Source organism: Vipera ursinii, assembly GCF_947247035.1.
Source record: "Vipera ursinii genome assembly, chromosome: 3".
Lineage (NCBI taxonomy): Eukaryota > Metazoa > Chordata > Lepidosauria > Squamata > Viperidae > Vipera > Vipera ursinii.
In genome coordinates, this window is record NC_139516.1 from 40362179 (window position 1) to 40389267 (window position 27089).

The 27089-nt window shown below is 37.7% G+C and overlaps 2 protein-coding genes across 2 annotated transcripts in view; one reads left to right on the forward strand and one right to left on the reverse strand.

The window, feature by feature from the left end:
• The window catches only part of LAMB3 (laminin subunit beta 3), a gene marked incomplete at its 3' end in the record, with an annotated part of 70467 nt that extends 68349 nt beyond the window's left edge, over window positions 1–2118 (forward strand). Inside the window, exon 23 of the mRNA XM_083358133.1 lies at window positions 1979–2118. Coding sequence (XP_083214259.1) covers window positions 1979–2118 — 140 coding nt within the window. The remainder of the gene's footprint in view (window positions 1–1978) is intronic.
• A 2541-nt stretch (window positions 2119–4659) lies between these two features.
• CAMK1G (calcium/calmodulin dependent protein kinase IG) overlaps window positions 4660–27089 on the reverse strand; it is a gene marked incomplete at both ends in the record, with an annotated part of 30669 nt that continues 8239 nt past the window's right edge. The window contains 10 exons of the mRNA XM_083358134.1: window positions 4660–4750; window positions 6071–6480; window positions 8045–8132; window positions 10364–10442; window positions 11046–11158; window positions 13165–13240; window positions 14973–15096; window positions 15808–15946; window positions 19130–19204; window positions 20791–20919. Coding sequence (XP_083214260.1) covers window positions 4660–4750; window positions 6071–6480; window positions 8045–8132; window positions 10364–10442; window positions 11046–11158; window positions 13165–13240; window positions 14973–15096; window positions 15808–15946; window positions 19130–19204; window positions 20791–20919 — 1324 coding nt within the window. The remainder of the gene's footprint in view (window positions 4751–6070; window positions 6481–8044; window positions 8133–10363; window positions 10443–11045; window positions 11159–13164; window positions 13241–14972; window positions 15097–15807; window positions 15947–19129; window positions 19205–20790; window positions 20920–27089) is intronic.

The window sequence follows — 27089 nt, forward strand, 5'->3', positions numbered from 1 at the left end:
GGAGTGTTATTGTTTTCATTGATGAAACTGTACCTCTAATGAATGACTTTCATTGAAGGTGCCTCCCAAAAGCCAGAGATTTAGCAGCTGGCTGATGAGAGGCAGTTACTCTTGCTCAAGCTGGCTGAATGCAGTGAGGAATGTTGATATTATTAAATAGGCTACCAGACAATTTCTCATGCAAAACATGATGAGCATACATTTACCAGTGCTGGCTGACGTCAATGTCCACATTCATTTGGCCCTACCAGACGGAGGCAAGGCTTTTTCAGACAGAAAGGCAAAACTGATTTTGGATGCTATGTGGCAGACAGCAGTTCCTTAATGTTGGGTCAAGTTCTGCCAATCATTTAGGGAAGCGGAATGCATTTCTTTCTAGTTACTGTTGTGGGTAAGAAAAATATAGCATGTAAGATGGAAATGGAGCTAGGGATAATTATTTTCCTTCATAAAACAACAGATACTGCTATGTAGGGAATTTACTATGTAAATATGATAAATTGGTTGAGTAAACTGAGTTTATCTAGATGTTAACAGCAAGATTAACACTAGACCAACAATCAAGAAGTAAACAACACCCCAATCAAGGAATTATCAACTGAGACAAGTAAGCTAACCATAAACAACAGCCTAATCAAGGAACCACCAAGAACACTCCCAACACTGACAGGCAAGCCACTAGTATATAAAGAGAGCAAACCCCACTCCTTTCTTACACTGATGACATTACCTAATTTGGTAATGAAATGTCTACAAGAGAACAACCAAGCTCAAAGAACGCCAAGGACCCCACAGTTCAACTCTGAGTTACAAATATTCTGTTCTGGGATGTTCTTCTTTTGCTCATTTGCGTTTGAGCAAAATTCTGCAAAATCAGAAAACTAAGCAGGGTAGCCTATTCATAGAATTTCACTATCTTTCAAACAAATATTTTCATTTAACATTCAATACAGGTTAGTTAGGGACTGAGGTGGTAGAACAGATAATAATAAACATTTTATTGTCAAAGTACAACATGTGTACATTGAGATTAGCTGAGCCTCTCCGCGTGCTCCCTCCCCCCAACACACAGTGACAACAAACCCTCCATCCTACCACACCATGTGAACCAACTACACCACACACCGGCCTCCCAAGTCAATTCTGCATAAGTTCGCAGAGATTATATCCCATTCAAAAGCCTAACAGCCCATGGATAAAAGCTGTTTTTCAGCCTGTTGGTACGGCTGGCTATACTCCTATATCTCCTACCCGATGGTAGGAAAGTAAACAGATACCGTCCAGGGTGTGAGTCATCCCTGAGAATTTTCCTCTATCTTCCAAGGCAACGAGCCTTGGTGATGTCATCCAGTGGTGTCAGGGAACAGCCCACAATGTCTTGTGCTGTGCTCACTACCCTCTGTAATACTTTCCTGTCCGTGGCTGTCAGACCAGCATACCAAACCACAATACCATACGAGAGGACGCTATCTATAGTAGACCGGTAAAAGAGGGTCATTAGCTGTTGTTCTACCCTGTTCTTCTGCAAGACCCTAAGAAAGTGAAGTGAAGCCTGTTCGCTGTGGTCTGGTACCAGTCCATGACCTATTGGCCACCGGTTCGTGGGAATGGCTGGCAAGTGTGTGCACATATGCACGCACTCTCCCCACTTGTGCTAGTGTCACTGCATGGGTGCTAGCGGCCCTGTTTGTGCATGCACAGGGTCGGTAGCGCCACTGCGTGTCACATGGGCACTAGCGGCCTGTTTGTGCATGCACATGTGTGTGCACATTCACACATGTGTGTACATTTCCCTGCTCCACCAACCTGGAAACGTTGGGGAGTTCTGCCCTATTGGACAGAACAGGCATTCCATGAAAACAATACATGTTAAAAGATGTTAGAAAAACAGAACAGGTTGAACCTATATAATATTATAATTAATTAGAAAGGGAAAAGAGTTTCTTTGCATCTAACCTATTTCTGTTTCATTCCTCAGCTTTAGAAACAGAGCTACAGGAGAGTAACAATGAATTCATCCTCAAGTCAGCCAGGCTGGAAGGCCTGGAAAAGAAAGTGGAAACAATTCGTGATCATATCAGTCAACGAGTTGCATATTATGCCAGTTGCACAGATTAGAACAGTTTCTGTTTTTATTTAAAAAGCTAGCTTTGAAACATTGCTATAGGTCAAGCTTTAGAAAAAAAAAGAAAGAAGTGGGTGTACTAATTTATTTGTTGTAGCGCTCCAAGACTCCCTTATATTTAAAATTAACCTCTTGTTCTGATAGCATTTTTTTTAAAAAAGGAAGATGTACTTTTGCATAAGTTCTAGCCAAGCAAAATCTGGATTCTAGCAAGGTTAAGAAAGCAATATAAATAAATAATGGTGTCTGTTTCTTAGATCTCGTAGCCTATTGTAAGACTTTTTATTTTTTTTATCCACTACTAGTTCTTTTTAGTAATGTAAAATAGCTGTTTGCAGACAAACTATTGCAAGAAACAAATCTGACACTGAGAGATTGGTGATCTGTATTAGTGTATCAATAAATAACTATCAGGCATTTAAGAACCAACAAATTTTATTGAACAATGGATATTACATGTACTATTCCAGAACTGACAAGTAGAAATTAATGAATGAAGCAGAGACGGTGCTCTCTTCCTTCCTGTAGAATCAACTCATGCAAACTGTGCTGGAACAAATGGCAATGTCAACAAGCATTCTTAGCAAATTGCTTTGGTATCATGAGTTAAAGGGCCACAAGCAAGCCAGCATTGGATATTTTCTGCTTCGAGCAACTGCTCTAAGGGACTCTATGCAAAAACAACACTGCACACCTTGCAATTGCTCTTTATTCTACTGAACAAGCACAGATGTACAAACATGTATCCCAACCCTCCCGATAAAGGAAAAAGAAACAGTTTGATCATATTTATGAACCCTTCTTTAAAAATAGTTTTCCAGTTTACATGAAACAATCCTCTTAATATTTCAAGATAGTTCAACCATATGAGCTCTCAGAAAATATCGACTGTGGGCATCTAGGAACACAGTTCTCCATGGCGTTGTTCAAGACAGGCCTTCCCTTTCTGCATGGTTGATAATTGACTTGTAAGTTTTCAATAGGAGTATCAAGCAGCCCTTCTGAAAAGAGAGTGAAAAGTAGAACTCATTTGATGTGCGTTTTATGGGAGAAAAGTTTTCCAGGAAATCTTGGTGTCTTTTGAAAAAAAGGTTTGTAGAGATTTCTCATTCTTTCCTAACAGATACTGGACTAATTTGGCAAAACCTATATAGTTTTATGCACAATATAATAATTTCCAACTGAAAGTTCAAGCATCTGTCTTCATTTGCTTATTAAACTAAACTGATTAGCAGAGTTGTTGTAGTTATTTATGCTGTTATTAAAATGGTAATTACAAAATCTCATAAAAATCCATTTCTTTTTTAACCTATATTTCATTGGGTCATAGAAGAGCAAACAATAACATCAATAAAAATTACCATTATTTTAGTGAAATCTATAAAATATATCTAAAAGCTAGTGTTGCTAATACAATATGATATTAAAATAGTAACATCTATATATAAACATTCTTAATATTGAGACTATAGGTGGTGAAAACAATATATAATATAAAATATGATTATATAACGGGGGAAAAACAATTTGTCAGTTCATGGTAGGTATCTGGAATAAAGCACATCCTTGATAATTTTATGGCCTGTGATGGTATGTAGCAAGCTGGATTTCAAGGAAGGAAGGGGTGTATTCCAGTGAAATAAATATTCCAGATATTTTGTGTGAGAGAAAGAGGGTGAAGACAGTAGAGCAGGGGTCCCCAACCTTGGCCACTTTATGACTTGTGGACTTCAACTGCCAGAATTCCTCAGCCAGCATAAAGTGGTCAAGGTTGGGGACCCCTGCAGTAGAGTGTTTAATCTGGTAAGATTCTATCTAGAGGTGTGGAAACAATAAAGAACGCAGCTTGGAAGAATCACTATGTGTCATTCTTGGTTTTTGAGTGTGATATGGCCTTTGGTTGATTGTTCTTTTATTATGAAGATTACTAAGATGTTCCTTAGTATATAGAAATGTGTATCATTGAAGAAAGAGAGCATCTTCACAGCTTGGGGTAAAAATACACCCTCCATTTTAAAGGAGGTGTATTAATGATAAAGAAAATGTATTCTGCTTTTGGAGCAATTAGAGACTCTTTGGGAAATATATATGAGAATAGGATTAGGGTTATATATATTGATCACTCATTTAAATGAAACTATAAATGGCATTTCCCTATAGCTTGAGGTAGTGAGACCTGCATCTTTTGGTACAGAGCACCTTTCTGCAAAAGCATATGGTCTTGGGCTATCTGTAAAGCAAGCTGATCATTAAAGTTTGGTTTTTCCTGCCTCCCTACTCTGCCAGCTTGGGCAAAGTAGTCATGACATCTCCCCATTGAATGCTGGGGTGCACCTTTTTCCATGAACAAACCTGCTGACATGGGAGTAAAGACACTTCCTTGCTCTGCACTCAGCATAACTGGGAGATCATGAAATGGTAGCAACATTTAAATGCGTCGCTATTCTTTGCTAGAAAAGTGAATGTGAATGTGAATTTTATGCATACACTTACCTGTAAAGGTATATGTTTTATCCTTATGGCAGTTTTTTCAATCACATTACCAAGCAAACACCAGTTTGCCTACTACCAAAATAGGTGTGATTAGTGGCTTTGACTGGAACAAGGACTTCTGAGTTGAAGTGACTGAGTTTGAAAGAAAAGATTGAAAAGAAAACAAAGCAAAAAACTTTTTTTTCAATTAGTGTAAGATGCATTGTTAGCTGGTAAGGTAACAGATAACATACACACAGCACACACACACACACACACACAAAGACTACACAAACACACACACACACCATATACTGCAACCTATATGTACATGATCTAACTAGTGGCTTAGAAAGGTGATGCAAACTACCATCCACTTCATAAGATGCATATCTATTCTGCTCAGTGGACTTCGACAGGATTAATGCAGTACAAATGGCATTACAGTACTCATCTATTTGATGTTCTATTCTGAATCTTCCTCCACTATGCATGCAGTGATGCTATATGTATGTATACTGTGAAGGTTTCATATTATGGAGGAAGATGACAATGTATATTCAGACCATACTTCTTCCATGCTGACCTTTTCATGTAGACAGATAAAATCATTATACAACTGCCATTGAATTGATGAATGTAACCATAGAACTTCAAATAATCAGTTATGAGATAATCATATACCTATCAGCATGGTTCATTTTAGATCATACTTTCAGATTCAATTGGTCAGCTACCTTCCATAAATTATAGCTAATATTTAGTGGCCAGAGATTTTTAATCTAAAAATAATTGGACCATATTCTTATACTATGGTATTATCATTTTATTATGTTCTTTGTTCCTGATTTTCATTTAGTTGTTTTTGCTATTATTAGTTAAACAAATAGAATAAAGGAAATTTATGCATTTCAAAATAAGTGAAATAGAAATTGCTATGTTCCTTAATCCATATCTATCTAAATATCTATCTATCTATCTATCTATCTATCTATCTATCTATCTATCTATCTATCTATCTATCTATCTATCTATCTATCTATCTATCTATCTATCTATCTATCTACCTACCTACCTACCTACCTACCTACCTACCTACCTACCTACCTACCTATCTACCTACCTACCTACCTACCTACCTACCTACCTATCTATCTATCTATCTATCTATCTATCTATCTATCTATCTATCTATCTATCTATCTATCTATCTATCTATCTATCTATTTCATATTTCTGAACCATTCATATTCCTCAATTTTTGTTTTTCATCTCCTATCCTGTGACCAAGATGCCACATTACTTACACCAACTTTTTCAAATGTTTGACAAATGTTCAAATACACTGACACCCCAATTACTATAATATCTAGTTAGTGTAGCCAACAACTAGAAATAGCAGACTGGGAAACCTACTGAAAGTTCTAGCTGGTAATCAGAAATTTTAGTCTGGTCATCCCAAAGGACACTTACTATGTATTGGCATCTCTTTTTATGAGTACTGCTTCTGAGCAAAAAGTTGTCTTCACTTTCTCACGTGTCCCACATTCTGGAGTACTAACTGAAGGTCTGCTTGGATGGCTCTGGCTATCTATTGCAGTTACAGAAGTCATATGAACTGATGTGGTCCCCAGGTTATCTAAATATTTGCTTTCTGTCTTCTTGGCATGCAAGCCAGCAAGATCTGAAGTATTCTGATAGGATAATGCAGGGATCAAATTCTTGGTGTCTTCACTTGATTGTTCCTTGTAAGTAATGGATGATGTCTTAGGCCTTGATGTAATTTGTACTTGTACTTGGCTTTTGACATTGTCCTCTGCATGATGACCATTCATGTGTAGTTTCTTCATATGATGGACCACAGCTGCAGCATTGAAGGCTTGCTAGTAAAGGAGAAGATGATCAGCTTTATGAGAATTATATAACTGTAGTTCTCTAAAAAACCAGACTGAAGAATGCTGAGTATGTTCATAAGCTACTGCTGAAAATTTACCTAGGCCGATATTGGAAGCAGGCCTCAAATTCTTATGATCTCACTAGTATTCCATGCACTATAGATAAAAAGTAATGAGGAAACTTAGCTGATGCTATATTTATCTGAATATGGTATGAACGGCTTGAGAAATGTACAATAAAACAAAGGTAGGCAAACCATGGAACACAAACTATAAGCAGCTCTATACTTTTTTCTGTCTGACCATTTAGAGAATTTTGAAATTTGACCAATGTATGGTAATCCAGGTCTATATTTTATTGTTGTTACACCTTTTGTGGAAGAGTGTCTGGACAGGAATTTGGAATCTACTCTGACATGGCACAGCTAAAAGCAGATTTTTTACTATTCTCAAGAGGAAAAAACAAGCTTAAAAATATTCTATGGAATCTGCTGATGTCATCATGACATCACAATGCTCCCTGAGGCCCATGGCAGTCGAAATAAATGTTTAAAAACTTGCAAACTCAGTTACAAAATATTTGTCTGCTCCTGCAACAAAAATTTACAGAAGAACTTGGAATATATACAAGTGCAATTCTATGTAAAATTGTCTGAAAACAAACGATCCTATGTTCAGAGTGGTGCTTGCTTCGTAGTAAGTGATTTAAAACTTATTTATATCTATCAGTATCAGTCATCTGTATGAAGCTATCCAAATCCAAAAGACTCTTGGTAACTCACAATATGTTAAAAAAGAGTATGTAATAAGAACCCCCATCCCTAAAAAAAAAAAAAAAAACTAAAGGAGAAAAAGAACAAGCATCCACAGATCCTCCATCCACTCATTTCTGCAGTCTAAATTTTGTAGTGAAGAAGTCATAATTTTTTTTCAAGGGAATTGGGTCTTTTGAAATTGATGGCAGCGCTTTCTATTTACTACCCTTTATATAAAAGGTAAAGGTTTCCTTTGTCCAGTCATGTCTGACTCTAGGAGGGTAAGCATTCATATTTGTTTCTTGGCTGAAGGACCCCAGCATTATCTGATGACATTATCTATGGTCATGTGGCCAGCAAAGGTATATGCCAAAGGTGCCCAGAATGCTGTGATCTTCCCACCAAAATGATACCCATTACCTATTTGCATGTTTTAATACTGATAGGTGGATAAGACCTGGGGCAAGGAACTGGAGCTCACTCCATTGCGAGGTGCTTAGGTCTTGAACCCAGGCTGTCAGCTTTAACGTTTAGCCCCCTTACATAACAAACCTTATATAACCGTTCAGATAACCCTTTATATAACAAGTTGCCAAATATTTCTGTATTTCTGTATTTACTGATGAAATTCATTTTATACTTTGTATCATATGACTCACCTAAAATGTGTTAAACCCTTAGCTACCTAGGTAGTTTTATTTTATGGGACTTTTGGACTGAGACGTTCTAATTGAAATTTTATCTCCATGCTCCTGGTAGAAGACCACCAGAGCATAAAACAACATCAAGTTACTTACCTTCCACTTGCTTTTTGCAAAATTTCTTTGGATCTGTAAACTGACAGATGGATATATGTCACAGTGGAGGGCTGTGTTTCCATCAATCCTGCAAATTAAGTAAGAGAAGAACAGGCCTGTAGATAGATGGTGTTTTTGAGTGATACAGTTTGCATTCTTGTAACTTCTAGCTGATGTCTTTCTGTGTATGAGTGGTTTGGGTTTGTCTCAACAAGGTTCTGCAAAGGGAACATAGTTTTGACTGCACTGCAGAGACAACTGGGTTGATAAGGTGATTAGTATCACTTTGAAGCCTTCCCCTGCAGTTCCAGGAATCAGCAGACATTTTTGCATGCACTATTGGGAGGTATGGAAAGCTCAAAAGTAAGGCAAAGTAAAGTAAGTATTTTGCTGTAAGAGTAGACCAGGGGTCTTCAAACATGGCCCTTTATGATTTGTGGACTTAACTCCCAGAATTCCTCAGCCAGGCATGCTGGCTGAGGAATTCTGGGAATTGAAGTCCACAAGTCATAAAAGGGCCAGGTTTGAAGACCCTTGGAGTAGACCAGGGGTCTTCAAACTCGGCCCTTTTATGACTCATGGACTTCAACTCCCAGAATTCCTCAGCCAGCATGCCTGGCTGAGAAATTATGGGAGTTGAAGTCCATGAGTCATAAAAGGGCCGAGTTTGAAGACCTCTGGAGTAGACTGTTCTACTTTGTAAAATTGCCACATTCAAAGCATTGCTAAAGTGGCCACCCCTCTGAAGCTTTGCACAGTTCCAAGGACAGTTACTATGCCAGGTGCAAGTTTCTTTTTAAAGTTTTTGCTTTTGTATAGGCTGACTCTTCCAGAACTGTTTGAGCCAAGATCCTGAAGAAAAATTACTTATATGTATTATATGGTTATTGCCTATGTTATTTATTATTAAACCTAATGGATCTCCTTTTCAGCTTTTTGTAGAATCTTCTTTTTCTGTGACTACCCTTTGGTGACTCAGAACATCTCAAAGCCCATTTTTCTTTCTACTTTCTATTTCACTTATCTTTTCAGTCATGAGTGAAGTCTGTCATATTATTCTTCTTGCTAAGACTGAGAAGATCTATCATAACATCCAGAAGTTCTATTTACTATCTATTAAAATATACATTAATTAATTGAATTATTATGGCTGTCCAGAATGAGTAGGGAATCATCACTTAGTGCCATGTCATCACTTACATGTAATTTTAGTATAAAATTATGTTATAAAATATAACAGAATAATAGAGTTGTAAGGGAACTTGGAGGTCTTCTAGTTCAACCCTCCGCTCAATCAGGAGATCTTATACCATTTCAACAAATGGCTGTCCAATCTCTTCTTAAAAAACTTCAGTAATAGAGCAGCCACCATTCTGCTTCTGGAGGCAAGTCGTTCTACTGGTTAATTGTTCTTACAGTCAGGAAATTTCTCCTTAGTTTTAGGTTGATTTTCTCCTTGATAGGTTTCCATCCATTGCTTCTTGTCCTGTCTTTAGGTAGCCCTTCAGATATTAGAACACTGCTATCATGTCATCCCTAGTCCTTCTTTTCATTAGACTAGACATACCCAATTCCTGCAACCATTCTTCATATGTTATGGTTCTGCTTTTGGTAGATTTTTTCATTTTGTGTGAAGACAGTTGGAAAGAATCAATTAAATAGCTTTGCTTTCTCCCTGCTGCCTGTCCCTTTTTTGCCATCTTCTCCCATTAGTGGACTGATTGTTTCTTTGACTTTTTTCTTGTTTTTTTACATGTTGTCTTTCAGTTTATCAGAGAGTTCTTTATGCAACCATGCTGGTTTCTTCTTGGATTTCTTATTTTTCTTTTTCTGTGGTATTATGCTGACTGGGCTTTTATAATCACATTTTCAGAGTTTCCCAACCTTCTTGAGTTGTTTTCCCCTTTAATATTTTCATCCATGGAATCCTTACCAAGCTCTCTCTAACTTTTTTGAAATCAGTGCTTTTGAAATCAAAGACCCCTAAAGTCTAAGGCAGGAGTGTCAAACTCGCCATGTCATGTGACATGTGGCATATCACAAATTTTTCCCCCTTGCTGGAGCTGGGGTGGGCGCAGCTTCCGTGTGACACATCCGGCCCACAGGCCGGCAATTTGACACCCCTGGTCTAAGGTATATAATAGCTTCCTGTCCATATTGTCCTCCATACTAATTAATTCAAACAAAACTATTAGAGAAGTCAATTATATTTTATGATCCACTGCTAATTCCATGTGAATACAATTATAAAATTTCTCACTGTATCACAGAATTGCACTTTTTTAATAAAAAAAAATGCAATAACATTATTCATCTCACCAGGGATGCCTGAGGGCTTTCTCACAGGTAAATCTCTTATTTGGATCCTTCTCGAGTAAATGAGAAATGAAATCTTTGGCTGTTTAAAAAGAATGAAAAGAGAAGGAAACAGAGAAAGAGGCTTTAGCACAAAAGCCAGAAGCCAAAATCAATCTGCCAGAACATTAGGCTTGAGTAATAGGGATCAAACTGATGACATGCACCTCTAGCCAATATAAAAAAATGGCAGTGAGTTCCAAAACCGGTGTACATTAGAATCTTCTTTACCAAACTGTTTCCTCTAAAAAGGAGGCATGCTTATGATTCATTGTATCAATTCATTTGCAATTATTCGAGCAAAATCTATTAGAAACAAGGAGGCATCTAATAATCAACATGATTAATTGTGCTGCAGGTTCTGAAAGAACATCTGCACCTTCAAATGCTTCAATGGGGTACAGCATCACAAAACATCTTGCACATGCTTGCAACAGCTTTTGTTCCTCACTCGGCCACGTGCACACACATCTATCAAAAACATGGCAGAGCAGTTCCAGGAATCAGAGCAGTTTCCAAATTGGTGAACACATACTTTAAAAAAAGCTCTTGACTACTGAATAGTTGCCTAATTATGTATTCATCTGTGTAGCAATTCAGAAATGAAACACAATTCTAGCAGAGATTTTCCCAGGCTTAAAAATACCTGATTCAGAGATATCATCCCAAAATGGAGAGTCAAATTCGAAGTATCCTTCTTTGATTTTCTCAAACAATTTGGACTCTGTTTCTTCATAGAAAGGAGGGTATCCACATAGGCTAAATTAAATTGGAAGAGAGAGAGAAAAAGACAAGGCATTTATATTGCTTTTCTGTGTAAATTCAAAAAGATTGAATTTTGAGTGTAAATTCAAAATTGTGTAAATTCAAAAGATTGAAGAACCTCCAAGGTTCTTTCCAGCTCTACTCTGATTGATTGATTGATCATTTGATAGATATCTAATATAGGACAATTGTGAACTATACATAGCTCATTGTAGCTACAGTCCAAAATTGTAAAAGATGGGAGGTTCCAGGAGATCATATTGGATGTCAGTTGCCAATGGAACAGGCAGGTTTCTACCCAAACATAGTTATGATCAAGAGAAGAGAGAAGATTGGCTTTTGAATAACGTATAAAACCTGTATAGATGGCACCTTAGTATTAAGCCATATTCAGAGTTCATCATAAATTAGAGTAAATCCTTGGAATAGATATCTTCAAACTAATGCCTTCAAGTTTTAATGGGTTATTCTCATCTAGGTGGAATTGATGAGAGTTTTAGTCAATGATGAGGGTGAAAACTCTCAGCCAGGGAAAGATGACATCCTTGTGAAAGAAAGAAAGAAAGAAAGAAAGAAAGAAAGAAAGAAAGAAAGAAAGAAAGAAAGAAAGAAAGAAAGAACCCCAGCCAGTTTTCCTGAACCTTCCTTCCAGGCCCTTTCTGTTCAAATTTCATGTTGGTGCAGCTGCTATAATCAGTTAAATTAATTAGTTCATCAAATTAACAAAGTTTATTGCAGGCATCTATGCATATTCCTGATGCATTGCCTGTGAGAGTTTCTTAGATTGCATAATTCTCTCCCCCACCCCCATCCATGTATAAATATTTATAATATATTGGATTATAAATGGAAGAATGATTTTGGTCTAGTTGTTAAGGTATCAGGCTAAAAACCAGGTGACCCTGAGTTCTAATCCAGCCTTAGGCATGAAAGCCAGTTTAGGTGAATTTGGGTCAGCCACTCTCTCTTAGCTCATAATGTCAGGCTCAGCAATCAAGCTAGTCATTCAATTCCAGTTGTAACTAATGAATCAACACTTGGTTGATCCAGAAAAAAAAGCAGACTCTACACTTGTAGAAAAAAAATAGGAAGGAAAAAATGATTTATAAATAGAGCATAAACAGGTTCATCTAGTTAATAGTGAAGGAGCAACGTCTAATAGAAATTTTTCATAGAAGGAAACCTTCCAAAATTCCTATATTTGAAACCTGTTTTTTTTTTAAAAAACATCATAGGGTGCAGCAACCAGAAAAATTATGACAAATAGGAACGACAATAACACAGTATTAACCAAAGATCTGAACATGTACAGTAGATAGGTTTTCAGTTTGTACTGAAAATTTGCAGGGCTAAACACTGAACTTGGGGAAGTGGGGATAGGATGCAGAATTCCATTGTTGTAATATATATGCCAAGAATACCTTCTCTCAGGTTGTAGTATCAACACTAAATTGGTTCCAAGACATCACATAAGGCAGAAGATGCTATAACAGAAATCCAGCTTCTAAACATTATTAAAAATTATGGTAGATTCTGACTTGGTATAGAAACAACCACCATTGGTCTCCGTGTAGTAACTAACATTTTACGGCAGGCACAGATTAAAGGATAGACCTAATAAGACTAGCCTGCAATAATTCAGCTTTGAGGTTACCAGCACATGGATTGCTCTACCTGGACAATTCGCCATCCAGAAATGGCCATAACTGGTGAGTCAACTGCAGGTAGAAAAGATGTCTCTCCCCTCCTATCATCCTTAAGAGACCATAAACTTTATAAAACTTGTTACAAAAATAGGCAACCAAGTATAAGATATTAAAATACAGTGAAGAATTATCATTGTTTTCTTTTGGCTCTTAATAGGCCACTACTGGTTAGTGCTTTCTTTCTACTTTTTATCTGGGTTTAGCATGCTGTTAATATATCTTTTCTATGGACTACATAAAACTTTTGAAGGACATTAGGAAGTTTGCTGTAATTCAGTTCACAGATTATCTTACAGGATGTAGGTAATAACTCCAATTGACCAGCAATCCACAGCTTTACTGTATGGCTTTTGTTCTAATACTTCTGGAGCTGCAGTGAAGAAACAACAAAACCCAAATTACCAGTAATATGACCAGCTGATCTTTGAAAAATTAACCAACTCTATATTAGCTCGAGAATTCTTTCAGTGTAGCAGGGCACAAAACAAAGAAAAATAGCATGGTTGACATAAGCAATGACACAAGTTATTTATTTTGGAAGGCTGAGGAGGTTAATATAGGATACACACACATATATCACAGATTAGCTGTGGAATATAGGGCAATGTGATATTTGTCCAAACTGTAATATATTGACATAGCCCTACACAGTATATATTTGTACCTCTTATAGATCCTGAGCAAGTTTTATTTTAATCAGTACTCCATAGCATAGTTTCGATTCTGTGGATAAAGGCTGCAATTTATGTATATTTATATAAAGCAGAATTTAATCAATGATTTTCAATAGATCTTTCAGATATTGTCTAAACATATGGAGTGAGTGGTTTTCAGATCACTTATGTTTAGGTTCTAAGTGTTAGTTACTATGCTTGCAACAGACCTTACATTTACAATTGTATATGAAGAAGGAATATACCGGTAAGTGTTTCTTTCATAATCTGTCCCAGTCACTTAGAGAATTCCATGTGCTTATACAATTGCATACAATGGGATTCTGGCAAAGGAGAGGACTTGAGGTAGCCCACAAGTGCTCCAAAGAGCTGCTCCTGACAAGGAGACTGCAAAGGAACAGCCTCTACTGCATTTAGAGTTCTAGGAGATGAGGAAATAGTAATCTTGCTCAAACCACATTCAGCGCCTTTAAAAGGACACTGGGGCTACACATTTTCTTTTCTAATCACTTTCAGAAATTGCTTGTTAACTGCTTTTCACTATTAGCAACTTAATTTTCTAATCAAAATTTTTTACAGCACCAGATAAGTTTTCTTCAAACCTTAGCAAAAGGTGCACTTAAATACACATTTGAGTATTTTATTTTTTCTCTGGAATAAACAACAAAACTTTGATTTTAGAAACAAACTAAAGGTCCAGATAAATTTGAAATAAGGTTTTGGAATTAATTATAGAGAAACCTTCCCATGGAAAAAAATCTTTTGTCCTGAATTCTTTAAAAAATATAAGTAGATGCATTACATTTAAAAGATGCTATGGAATAGGAACAAGCGTTACCTGATATGATTAAAACTGATTTAAAAGTGGATTTAAAAATCACAAGGGAAAAGACTTTTTATTTAAAAAAATCTGGCTGATGTCTTAACAATTAAAAAGGATATACAAATAAATTCTAGAGCATTATTTGAAGGGATTAAAGAGCAAGGCTGTTCAAAGTAAAAGGAAGGAACAGAAAGTTGATTTATTTAAACAAAGTTAAAATAGGTCTTGTTATTTCGCATAACCCTTAAAGGGCCTTTGCCGACATCAGGAATAAAATGATAAGACTTTATACATTTATTTATAGATAAGAGATGAGATATGGGAAGAAAAAATCATTTGTTGTATTATTACAAAAGATGATAAATTAATACTTGTGATGAAGAGGGGAGTCCCTTTTATATATATTTCTTTTCCCCCCCTTACTATATTCTTACTTTTTTCTTTCTTTTCTATTTTCCTTTCCTTTCTTTCTCTTTTCTCTTTTCTGCACTTTCTATTTTTCTTTTTTAATCTTTTATTTTTTAGTTGGTTTTAGTTTTTATTTTTGTGAATTATAGTTTTTAATAAAACTATAATTTAAAGATTATTTCCATTTTCTTATTTACCAACATATCCCGGAGTTCCACATGCTGTAGACATGATGCCATTCTGTTCCATTTTAGACAAACCAAAATCTGTTATCATAATTTTGGAGTCCTCTTCTGGAGTTAGATAGAGCAAATTTTCAGGCTATGGATAAGGAAGTGAAAATTAATTTTCTGACATTCAGTATCTGAATATAGGTAGTCCTTGACTCATAACCATTAGTTTAGTGACTGTTCAAAGTTACAATGGCACTGAAGAAAAAGGTATTTATGGCCATTTCCCACACTTAGGACAGTTGCACTCATGGGATCAAAATTTGGGTGCTTGGTACCTGACATGTATTTATGACGGTTGCAGTGTTCCAGGATCACATGATCACATTTTGTAACCTTCTAACAAGCAAAGTCAATGGGGACTCCAGATTCACTTAACAGTAGTGATTCACTTAATAATTGTGGCAGGAAAGGTTGCAAAATGGGGCAAAACTCACTTAACAACCTCTTGCTTAGCAATGGCAACGTTGGAGTCAATAGTCATAAATTGAGCACTACTTACAATCTTCTTTGGCAGATAACATTGCTGTAATGAATCTAGAGATACCAAGACCAGAGTATGCAATTTTAATTTGTTGTGTATATAGTTGGTCTAAAGTTGGGGAATAGAAAGTGTAATAAATGTATTTTTTTAGAAAAGAATAATATAAGACACAATATTCTAAGGTCAATATTCTTCCCAACTCTGCGTATTAGGAGGCAGGTGTAATTTTAAAAAAAATCACTGCAAATTCATGGATACTTGCATGACTTGTAGGTAAAATACACCGATAATTAAATATAGATCATTAAAGAAAAATACCTTTAGATCTCGATGGACTATCCCATTTTCATGAAGATAATGCACTGCTCCCAGGACTTGCTGAATTACAATGCTAGCATCCTTTTCAGTGTAAACACCTCGTTCTAAAATACGGTCAAATAATTCTCCTCCAGACACTCTGTGCAAGAAAGTTCAGTTTGTATTACATGCTGATGTAGATAGAATCTTATTGGTTTAACTTCTCTCTATTCCATATTCTGTGTTAATCAGTGATGGGATTCAGCCAGTTCACACCAGTCTGGCAGAATCGTTAGCTAATTTTTTGTTGCCCAGGCCCAGAATGGACTTCCAGAAGTGGCATCCACACTGAGAACTGGTTGTTCATTTATATACAGTTAATTTATATACAGTACCATTTACTGGTAACACTGGGAACTTTTGTACTTCTTACTTGCTTTGTTTGTAATATCAATGGAATTATAAACTCAGACAAATAATCTGTTGGAGTAGAACCTGTTGCTGGGTCACTTCTAATTCTCAGGTCAGAAAAAATATTGCTGTAAAGCTTCAGTGCAAGCAATAATGCCCAATTTACATATGAAATCATAGCACAAATAAACACATTTAATTTTAATTCTCAATTTCATCACTAAGCAATTTAAGACCTCAGCTAGAAATAAACTGCAACTGCTGCCCTTTGGGTTTGTATCACACTTGGATCTGCAAAGAAAAATGAATTGCTTACAATACAGGACAAGACAGATTAAACACAGTTAAGCCTTAGACCAGGCAATGCTTGTGCCTGTCTCCAAATGACTAGATTCTGTTTTCATTAAATCTGGCCTATAAAGAAGTTCCCTCTTGCCTGATGTAATTTACTAGCATATAATTAGCAGGAAATATCTTCATTGCATGAATTTTCTTCCAATTCAGTCTGTTTTTTGCTGACAAGCAAGCCTATTTTCCCTTTTAAATGTTCAGCATACAAAAGTTAGATATTTTCTCATTAATTCTTTCCTCTTTTGAATGTGAGTGAAATGAGCCATGCTACTTTTGTTTAGGATCCATCTGTCTGCTGTGTAGAAATCCTCCCACTCACGGATGTTATGTTGCATAATTCTTAACATTCACTATTGGCCATCCCTTTTTACAAATGAGATACCATGCTCTTCTCTTTTTCTCTTCTAAACCTTGATGGGGCTTGTAGGAGGTTGGCTGTAGCTGGGAATGAAACTGGAAGTAAGGTCCAGCTGCAATGGGAGGAAAGAGGCAGAGAGGGATACACACACACACACACACACACACACACACACACACACACACACAGAGTCTCCCTGGGCACAAACGCACACAAAAAATTGAGGTACTTACTGATTATTTTCCATTCAAGCAGCTGTCTAGTTCAAAATTCAAAACTCCCTATACTAACAGTACCATGCGGGCAGAGTCTGGGAGCCACATCCCCAGACAAGATGGTCTGGTGTCATCTGGGTGAAGTCCTCTGGCCAGGTTAGTCTCAGATTTCTGGCTGGCTTGCCAAATTGTTAGAAGTATTTAAGCTCCCAATCCATGCCCCCCCCTCTCTCTCTCTCACACACACACACACAAACACACCATAAAAAATTCCCTTTCTGCACCTTTGAGGGCTTATGCTCTCAAATTTCATTTTCATTTGAGAGCATAAGCCCTCGAAAGTGCAGAAACTGGGAATCTTTTATGGTGTGTGTGTGAGAGAGGGGGGGGAGAGGGACAGAAGGAGGGAGAGAGGGAGGAAGGGAGAGAAAGAATGTGCCCTCAGTAATATTTAATTTGGTGGACATTCAGCTCATATTTTGCTGAATGTGTAGATCTGTTCCCCTTTGATGTGTGCCCATATGTTGGCTTTGGTACCACCTCTGTGTACCCAGGGAAACTCTGTACCATGAAAGGTTTTTGTTCGTGTGCTATTATTTGCTCAGGTTAATTAGTTTAGCCTGATTATTAATTATCAGAGAAAGAAATAGATTTGCAACATGGTTTTCTAATTTTGGTTATTTGTGGGTCATAAAAATGATCATAAGGGGGGGGGTCAGAGACAGTATAGGAAGAATATAATTTTGATATAAAGATACTTTTCATACTGTTATTAACAATCATATTTTTTCTTTATTCTTTACAACACACTATTATAGACATAAAGAAGAAGCTGCTTTCATGGCGTTATTCACATATTTGAGATAATGCATTTTTAGAACCACCCCAACCAGGAAAATATTATTTCTTTGCCACAAGGCTAGATGGGTAGACTGCAACTAGGCTGCAAAAAACTTGAATATATTATAAAATTCCAAGTTTTCACTTGATGAATTAATTTTGGAGGAACAATTTGAACTACTTGGGTGGAAGAGGTAGAGGGGGAGAGAATCTTCAACTGCTTGAGATTTTCTGGTGCTTTAAAGTCAAGAGCAGGAAGATCAAGCAGTAAATATATAATAATAAATTGAATTAATAAACAATAAATAAAATAAAGCCATTAAAAAAGAATCTCAAGAAAGAACAAGAGAAAGCAGAACCCTTCTTAGAACTTTTTCTGTTAGACTATGATTAAACCTAAGAAATTAAGTGCAAAATTAATCAGATCAACAATATAAAGTGGTCTAATTCATTAGAAACCTTTTATTTAAATTGTCAAAGGGACGTGGTGGCTCAATGGGTTAGGATGCTGAGCTTGTCGATCAGATGATCGGCAGTTTGGCGGGTTGAATCCCGAGTGCCGCATAACAGAGTGAGCGCCTGTTACTACCAACCTAGCAGTTCGAAAGCACGTAAAAATGCAAGTAGAAAAATAGGGACCACTACGGTGGGAAGGTAACAGTGTTCCGTGTGCCTTTGGCGTCTAGTCATGCCGGCCACATGACCACAGAGACGTCCTCGGACAAGCGCTGGCTCTTCGGCTTTGAAATGGAGATGAGCACCAGCCCCTAGAGTTGGAAACGACTAGCACGCATGTGCGGGGGAACCTTTACCTTTAATTTATTTAAATTGTAATAATAGTATTTTACATTTTTGCGGCTTCATCTGACACAATTGATATTATACTTAAATACTATACACTTACAACATAGAGGGACTGTGTTGATAGCACAATAAAGACTGTTGAGTTGGGTTGGGTTATATCTCTATGGCTGCCATTCTTCGTTTAAGCATAAAAACAGATGTTTATAATGCTCCCATTAAAAAACAAAAACATTCCCACAATTTTATTCGGACTGTTTAATGCCACTTTCTGCAACCTAGTGTGACCTAGATGTTTTCAGCTGACTCTTGACTGGGAGAATTGTGCAACATTTGCTTCTTACATAATGTATGTGTTGATACTTACAGCTGCATTACCAGATAATAGTGAGTTGTGCTTTCATAAATGTCCTCAAGGGTTACTATGTTGTCATGCTTTATTCTGCAACCAAAAACAGAATGCAACATGGGTCTGACAGAATAACAGATCATTAAAAAGCAAGCTAACATTCATCCCTCCTTTGTGCCAGATGTTTTTCATTCGGACTGAACTCTGGTACTTTAATTTACGGAACAAACACATATTTCAGCTTCTAATAACAAGAGATCCATTTTCCCCACTACTGTTTGCTATACATTAATGGAAAGAAAAGAAGAACATTACAAAACATGTTTTCTCTTGTTTAGAAATTTTACCCTTTCTTATGTTCCTTATACTATTCGGAAGGCAGCAAGATGTAAGATTTCTTACTAGTATAGTTTTGTTAAAATGTTTTATTCTAAAAATAATTTCTCACATTTTCTTTCTTCTGGATTCATGATGAGGTAAATATACTTAAAGGATCAGATTGAAGATCTACCTAAATCACAATTTCCAACTGAATGAATCCTATCCTTGATGTTTTTGTCTTTCCCATTAGATTTGGCAGAGTGGACATACTTTGATTCTCATCAGTGTAGTAGTATCACAAAGTGGATTCTAGAGCATATACTTTCTCTGTCATGGGCCTGTTTGGTGAATAGTCTCCTCACTAAAATACACATAGCCTTAACTTTGGTATTTCAAAAGATTATGAAGATCTGCCTGTTTCCCAGGCATTGGAATTGGGAGGTTGATAGAGTATGGATGTGATTTGCTTGATGAGCTAACAGTGTGACTTTAGGCCACCATCCAGTGTCTTTTTAATGGATCTGTGTTGTTGATGTCTATAGGCCAGAAAACAGGCTCCTCAAGGCTATGATCATGAATCTTGAAAACCTGAGTCCTTGATTAAGGACATTAATTGTGACTGGAAACTCTATCACAGAGAGATGCAATCATTAACTAAGCATGACCATGACAACTTATGATGGCATTTTTATGGCAGTCATTAAGTGAAGACATTGGTCATTAAACAAGTACTTCATGTGACTACATCTTGTGACTTCCTGCTGGCTTCCAGATTGACCTTTCCTAGTTGGAAGCTGGTGGGGAAAGTCACAAATGGTGATCATGTGACTATGGGATGGTAAAGGGTCAGAAATGCAAGCTGGTCAATGAACATCTGAATTTTGTCCACATGGCCACAGGGATGCTGCAATGGTAAGTGTGAGAACTGGTTGCACGTTCCACTTGTTCAACACTATTGTAACTTCAAAAGGTTGCTGAATGAGTGGTTGCTAAGTGAGGACTATATATAGTAAAAGAGAGGAATATTTTGTATGTGGGGGTAGGGATTTAGCTAAATTGGAAAACAGCTTCTGGTACAATACTCCTCTGAGTGCACAGTTTATTTATGGTTCATGTCCAATAGCCCTCATTTGTTAGCTGGTCCACACATCTTAAAGTTGCTAAGATTGAGGAGTACTGTTTTAGTGGATTTTAAGCAGAAAAAGAATATTGATGTTTCATCTAAGAAGCCTTCTGCCAGATGAGACAGTCTTAATTTTTCTGCACTTCCAATTGATCGAAAATAAGTAACTTGTAGCCTTCTTAAAGAAGTTTGAAAGAAACATTAAACTCTGTCATGCATTCCCAACTATACTTACTTCTTCAGCACAACTATTTCATTCTCCAGGTTGCTATCCTGGGTGACTGGTGACTTTTTAATGCACTTCAAAGCAAAAAGCTTGGCAGTGGTTCTGTGCTTCACCAGGAAGACTTCCGAAAAGGCCCCTCTGTAAGGAAAACAAAAATGAAAGCCTGGGCATTGTACTGCATTATGCTGACTTAATTGTTAAGATATAAAACACTGCCACATAAAATAGCCTGCAAGGAAGATAGTAATACATTAACATGGCTTCCAGAAACAGATGGCACTACTAATTAGATCCAGGGATTTGGATGCAAATTCAAGGGTATTAATTGGATAAATCCCCTGTGAGATTTGAGTTCTATTTATTGTGCAATGGCCATGTAGAGATGAAACCATAGCATAAAAATAAGTTAGGCATATGAGCTAAAGTTTATAATACAACATAGAATAACTGGATTCAAAGGAATCCAGTGGTGGTCTTATAGTCCAAACCCCTGCTCAAGCAAGCAACGCTATATTATTTTGGACAAATGGTTGTCCAATCTCTTCTTGTCTCCATTAAAAACCTCTAGCACTCATAAATTCTGCAGACAAGCTGTCTCCCTGAATAATTGTTCTCACTGTCAGAAAATTTCTCCTTAATTCTAGATTGGAACTCCCTTTAATAATCTTCCACGAGTTATTTTTTGATCTGCCCTCAGGTGCTTTGGGGAAGAAGAAGAATTCCTTCTACTCTGTGACAGCCCCTCAAATATTGGAAGAGTGCTATCATGTTACTCCTGGTCCTTCTCTTTGTGAGACTAGACATATGCTAGCTCCCACAATTGTTCATTGTAGGGTTTAGTGTCTAGACTCCCTATCATCTTTGTTGCTCTTCCCCATAGTCTTTCTGGAGTCTCAACATCTTACTGGATACAGTATTGCAAGTGTGGCCTCGCTAGTGGAGTATAAAGCAGTACTAAGACTTGATTTGATCTTCATACTATCCCTCTGTTGATGCATCCTAGGACTGCATTGGCTTTTTTGGCAACTACAGCACACTGCTGGCTCATACGTAAGTGGTTGTCCACTATACCATACCATACCATACCATACCATACCATACCATACCATACCATACCATACCATACCATACCATACCATACACTATACACTATACACTATACACTATACACTATACACTATACACTATACACTATACACTATACACTATACACTATACACTATACACTATATACTATACTATACTATACTATACTATACTATACTATACTATACTATACTATACTTTTGTTGTTAGTTGCAAAGTTGTGTCCGACCCATCGCGACCCTATGGACAATGTTCCTCCAGGCCTTCCTGTCCTCTACCATCTTCTGGAGTCCATTTAAGCTCACGCCTACTGCTTCAATGACTCCATCCAGCCACCTCATTCTCTGTCGTCCCCTTCTTCTATTGCCCTCAATCTTTCCCAGCATTAGGCTCTTCTCCAGTGAGTCCTTCCTTCTCATTAGGTGGCCAAAGTATTTGAGTTTTAGCTTCAGGATCTAGCCTTCTAAAGAACAGTCAGGGTTGATCTCCTCTAGGACTGACCGGTTTGATCGCCTTGCAGTCCAAGGGACTCACAGGAGTCTTCTCCAGCACCATAGTTCAAAGGCCTCAATTCTTTGGAGCTCAGCCTTTCTTATAGTCCAATTTTCACTGCCATATGTTGCAACTGGGAAGCCTTGACTATATGCACTTTTGTTGACAGGGTGATGTCTCTGCTTTTTAGTGTGCTGTCTAGATTTGCCATGGCTTTCCTCCCCAGGAGCAAGCGTCTTTTAATTTCTTGGCTACAGTCCCCATCTGCAGTGATCTTGGAACCCAGGAAAATAAAATCTGTCACTACCTCCATTTCTTCCCCATCTATTTGCCAGGAATTGAGAGGGCTGGATGCCATGATCTTGGTTTTCTTAATGTTAAATTTCAACCCAACTTTGTACTCTCCTTCTTCACCCGCAACAAGAGGCTCTTTAGTTCTTCACTTTCTGCCATTAGTGTGGTATCATCTGCATATCTTAGGTTGTTGATATTTCTCCCGACAATCTTAATTCCAACTTTGATTCATCCAGCCCTGCCCTTCTCATGATATGCTCTGCATATAAGTTAAATAGGCAGGGTGACAGTATACAGCCTTGCTGGACTCCTTTCCCAATTTTGAACCAATCAGTGGTTCCGTGTCCAGTTCTCACCATTGCTTCTTGACCCGCATATAGTTTTCTCAAGAGACAAATAAGATGGTCTGGTACTCCCATTTCTTTAAGAACTTGCCACAGTTTGTTGTGATCCACACAATCAAAGGCTTTAGCATAGTCAATGAAGCAGAAATAGATGTTTTTCTGGAACTCCCTAGCTTTCTCCATGATCCAGTGTATGTTGGCAATTTGATCTCTAGTTTTTCTGCCTCTTCAAAATCCTGCCTGTACTTCTGGTAGTTCTCGATCCACATACTGCTGGAGTCTAGCTTGTAGGATTTTAAGCATAACTTTACTAGCATGTGAAATGAGTGCAATGGTGCGATAGTTTGAACATTCTTTGGCACTGTTGAGTTTTCCAAATTTGCTGGCAAAGTGAGTGTAGCACTTATACTGCATCATCTTTTAACATTTTGAATAGCTCAGCTGGAATACTGTCACCTCCACTAGCTTTGTTGTTGTTCAGCTTTTCTAAGGCCCACTTCACTTCACATTCTGGTATGTCTGGCTTGAGGTAAGTGACCACCTCATCGTGGTTATCAGGGACATTAAGCTCGTTCTTGTATAGTTCTTCTGTGTAATTTTGCCACCTCTTCTGCCTCTGTTAGGTCCCTGCCATTTTGGTCCTTTATCATGCCCATTTTTGCATGAAACATTCCCTTCATCTCTCCAATTTTCTTGAACAGATCTCTAATCCTCCCTATTCTATTGTTTTCTTCTATTTCTTTGCACTGTTCATTTAAGAAGGCATTCTTATCTCTTCTAGCTATTCTCTGTAATTATGGTGTATCTTTCTTTTTCTCCCTTGCCTTTCGCTTCTGTCCTTTCCTCAGCTATTTGCAAAGCTTCCTCAGACAGCCATTTTGCTTTCTTGCATTTCTTTTTCTTTGGGATGGTTTTGGTTGCTACCTGTTGTACAATGTTGTGAACCTCTGTCCATAGTTCTTCAGGCACTCTGTCTATCAGATCTAAATCCTTAAATCTATTTGTCACCTCTATTGTATATTCAACAGGGATATGATTTAATTCATACCTGAGTGGCCTAGTGCTTTTCCCTACTTTCTTCAGTTTAAGCCTAAACTTTGCAACGAGAAGCTCCTGGTCTGAGCCACAGTCAGCTCCTGGTCTTGTTTTTACTGAATGTATAGAGCTTCTCTATCTTTGGCTGCAGAGCACATAGTCAATCTGATTTCTGTGTTGACTGTTTGGTGATGTCCATGTGTAGAGCCGTCTCTTGGATTGTTGGAAAAGGGTGTTTGCTATGACCATTGTATTCTCTTGATGAAATTTTATCAGCCTGTGCCCTGCTTCATTTTGTACTCCAAGGCCAAACTTGCCTGTTATTCCGGTTATCTTTGGCTTCCTACTTTAGCATTCCAATCCCCCATGATGATAAGGACATCATTTTTTGGTGTTAGTTCTATAAGGTGCTGTAGGGCTTCATAGAACTGGTCAATTTCATCCTCTTCAGCACTGGTGGTTGGGGCATAGACTTGGACTACTGTGATATTGAATGGTTTGCCTTGGATTCGAACTGAGATCATTCTGTCATTTTGGGGATTGTATCCCAGTATTGCTTTTCCTACTCTTTTATTGACTAGGAAGGCAACTCCATTTCTTCTGAGTAGTATACCTGATGGTCATCTGAATTAAATTCACTCATTCCTGTCCATTTTAGTTGGCTGATTCCTAAGATGTTAATGTTCAGTCTTGTCATCTCTTGTTTGACCACGTCCAGCTTTCCTTGATTCATGGATCTTACATTCCAGATTCCTATGGAGAAAAAATCTTTAAGTACTGGACTTTCCTTTCACCACCAGATACATCCACAGCTGAGCATCCTTTCGGCTTTGGCCCAGTTGCTTCATTCTTTCTGGCGCTACTAGTACTAGCCCTCTGCTCTTCCCCAGTAGCATATTGGACACCTTTCAACCTGAGGGGCTCATCTTCCAGCATCATATCATTTTCCCTTTTGGTACTGTCCTTAGGGTTTTCATGGCAAAGATACTGGAGTGAGTTGACATTTCCTTCTCCAGTGGATCACGTTTTGTCAGAACTCTCTGCTATGACCTGTCCATCTTGGGTGGCCCTGCATGGCATAGTTCATAGCTTCATTGAATTACACAAGCCCCTTTGCCACGACAAGGCAATAATCCATGAAGGCGGTGAGCTCACTGGTGGGATTCAAATATGTGAACAACTGGTTCTCTGTGTGGATGCCACTTCTGGAAGTCCATTCTGGGCCTGGGCAACAAAAAAATAGCTACTGGTTCTGCCAAACTGGTGTGAACTGGCTGAATCCAACCACTGGGTGAGCTCCTGCCTCTTGCCCCAGCTCCTGCTCACCTAGCAGTTTGAAAGTATGTAAATACAAGTAGATAAATAAGTACCACTTTGATGGGAAGGTAACAGTGTTCCATGTGCTTCCAAGTACAATCATGCTGTCCACATGACCATGGAAGAGTCTTCAGACAACGCTGGCTCTCCCAGCTAAGAAAATCATAACACTGTCCCCTAGGGTCAGACACTACTGGACAAGGGAAACCTTTACCTTTATACAGTATGATGATCAAGATCCTTATGCTTTCTTTCGTCATAGGAGTTGCTATTGTTGGCTACTGTTTATTATGACAACATCCTAAAAAAATTTGTCTAGCCTTCCTAACAAGTCTTTTGTCTATATAGGATCTCAAAGGAATGCTTGTTTATTTATAAATCAAATGTACAAAGCTATCCAATTTAGAATTATAAATATTTATGAGCTTGACAGTTTAATAGTGATGATAACTTCCCAGTTTATGCAGTAAATATAATTGTCACAGTGTTTTCAGAAGCAAACAAAGAAAGTAAAGAAAACATTGTGTAATATTTATTAAATATTTTATTTGTTAAACTGTTTTACCAATGCCAAGTTTATATTATATTTGTAAATTGCTTTTAGGCCTTTTGGGAGTAAATAAAATTGATTCAAGAAATTGATGCCTAACTGAGAATTGTGTCTGTACCATCTGCATTTGCTTTGCAAAATAATATGTAAGGGAGAAGCAAAATGAAAAATATAATATCAAGTATGAAAAGTGAGTTTACAAAAGAGGCTGTTGCCATGTTCATGTCATCTTGAATGCTCTGTGACAGTTTCCCAGACATTCTTGCAATCCTTTTCTCCCTCTTTCACCCCAGTAGCCACTTTCTTGCCTGCTGGGAAGGGAAGAGAAAGAAAGGGGAAGGAAGGAAGAGATGGAGAAAAATGAAGGAAGGGAGGGAGAGAGGGAAGGATCTGGGAGGCATGAACCTCCATGCACCCTTCCTGGACTCTGCTGCCTACTTCCTATTCCCAACCCATGTCCCCCATACTTTCTCCAAGCTAAAGGACATTTATTGTGCACTCCCATGCACCTTCCCCACTGTGGACGGAGGAAGGGAGCAAGTAAGGAAGATAAGGTCAGAATGATGAGAAGGGAAGGGAGGGGGTGTGAGGGAAAGAGAAAAGGAGGGACGAAAAGAAGGAAGGAAGGAGGGAGGGAGGGAGGAACAGGGAAGAAGGAAGGAATGAAGGAAACAAGGGAGAAAGGAAGATTTCTGATGCTTCCTGCCAGCTTCTTAAGGAAATATCTCTGAAATAATGACTCTGTGGGGCATGGGCTGTCTAGTATCAAGTACAGATTTAGATGTAAACATAATTTCCAGGATTAAGAAGTAGTGACTATGGTTTACAAGGTGCAACCTGTTTTATATTGTATGGTTAGTAGACTCAGAAATGACTAGACAGGGAAATCTTTACCTTTACATTTAGTAGTTATGTCCTATCAAAATCTTTCATAAGATAATGAATAGAAAATGGCCACTTAATCTATCCATAATAGAATTTTACCTTAGGTAACCAGATCCACATCAATATATATAATTAGCATGTTAATATCAGGAGAACCAAACAGAAATAGGTTGAAAATCAGAGAGGAAGACTAAAAATATAATGGGGGGGGGAGAATGAGGGAACAGTCATTAGCCCACATAATGGACAGCAAATGTATGAAGAGCAATGAACAGTGGAAAATAAGATTTACTGTATTTACCTTT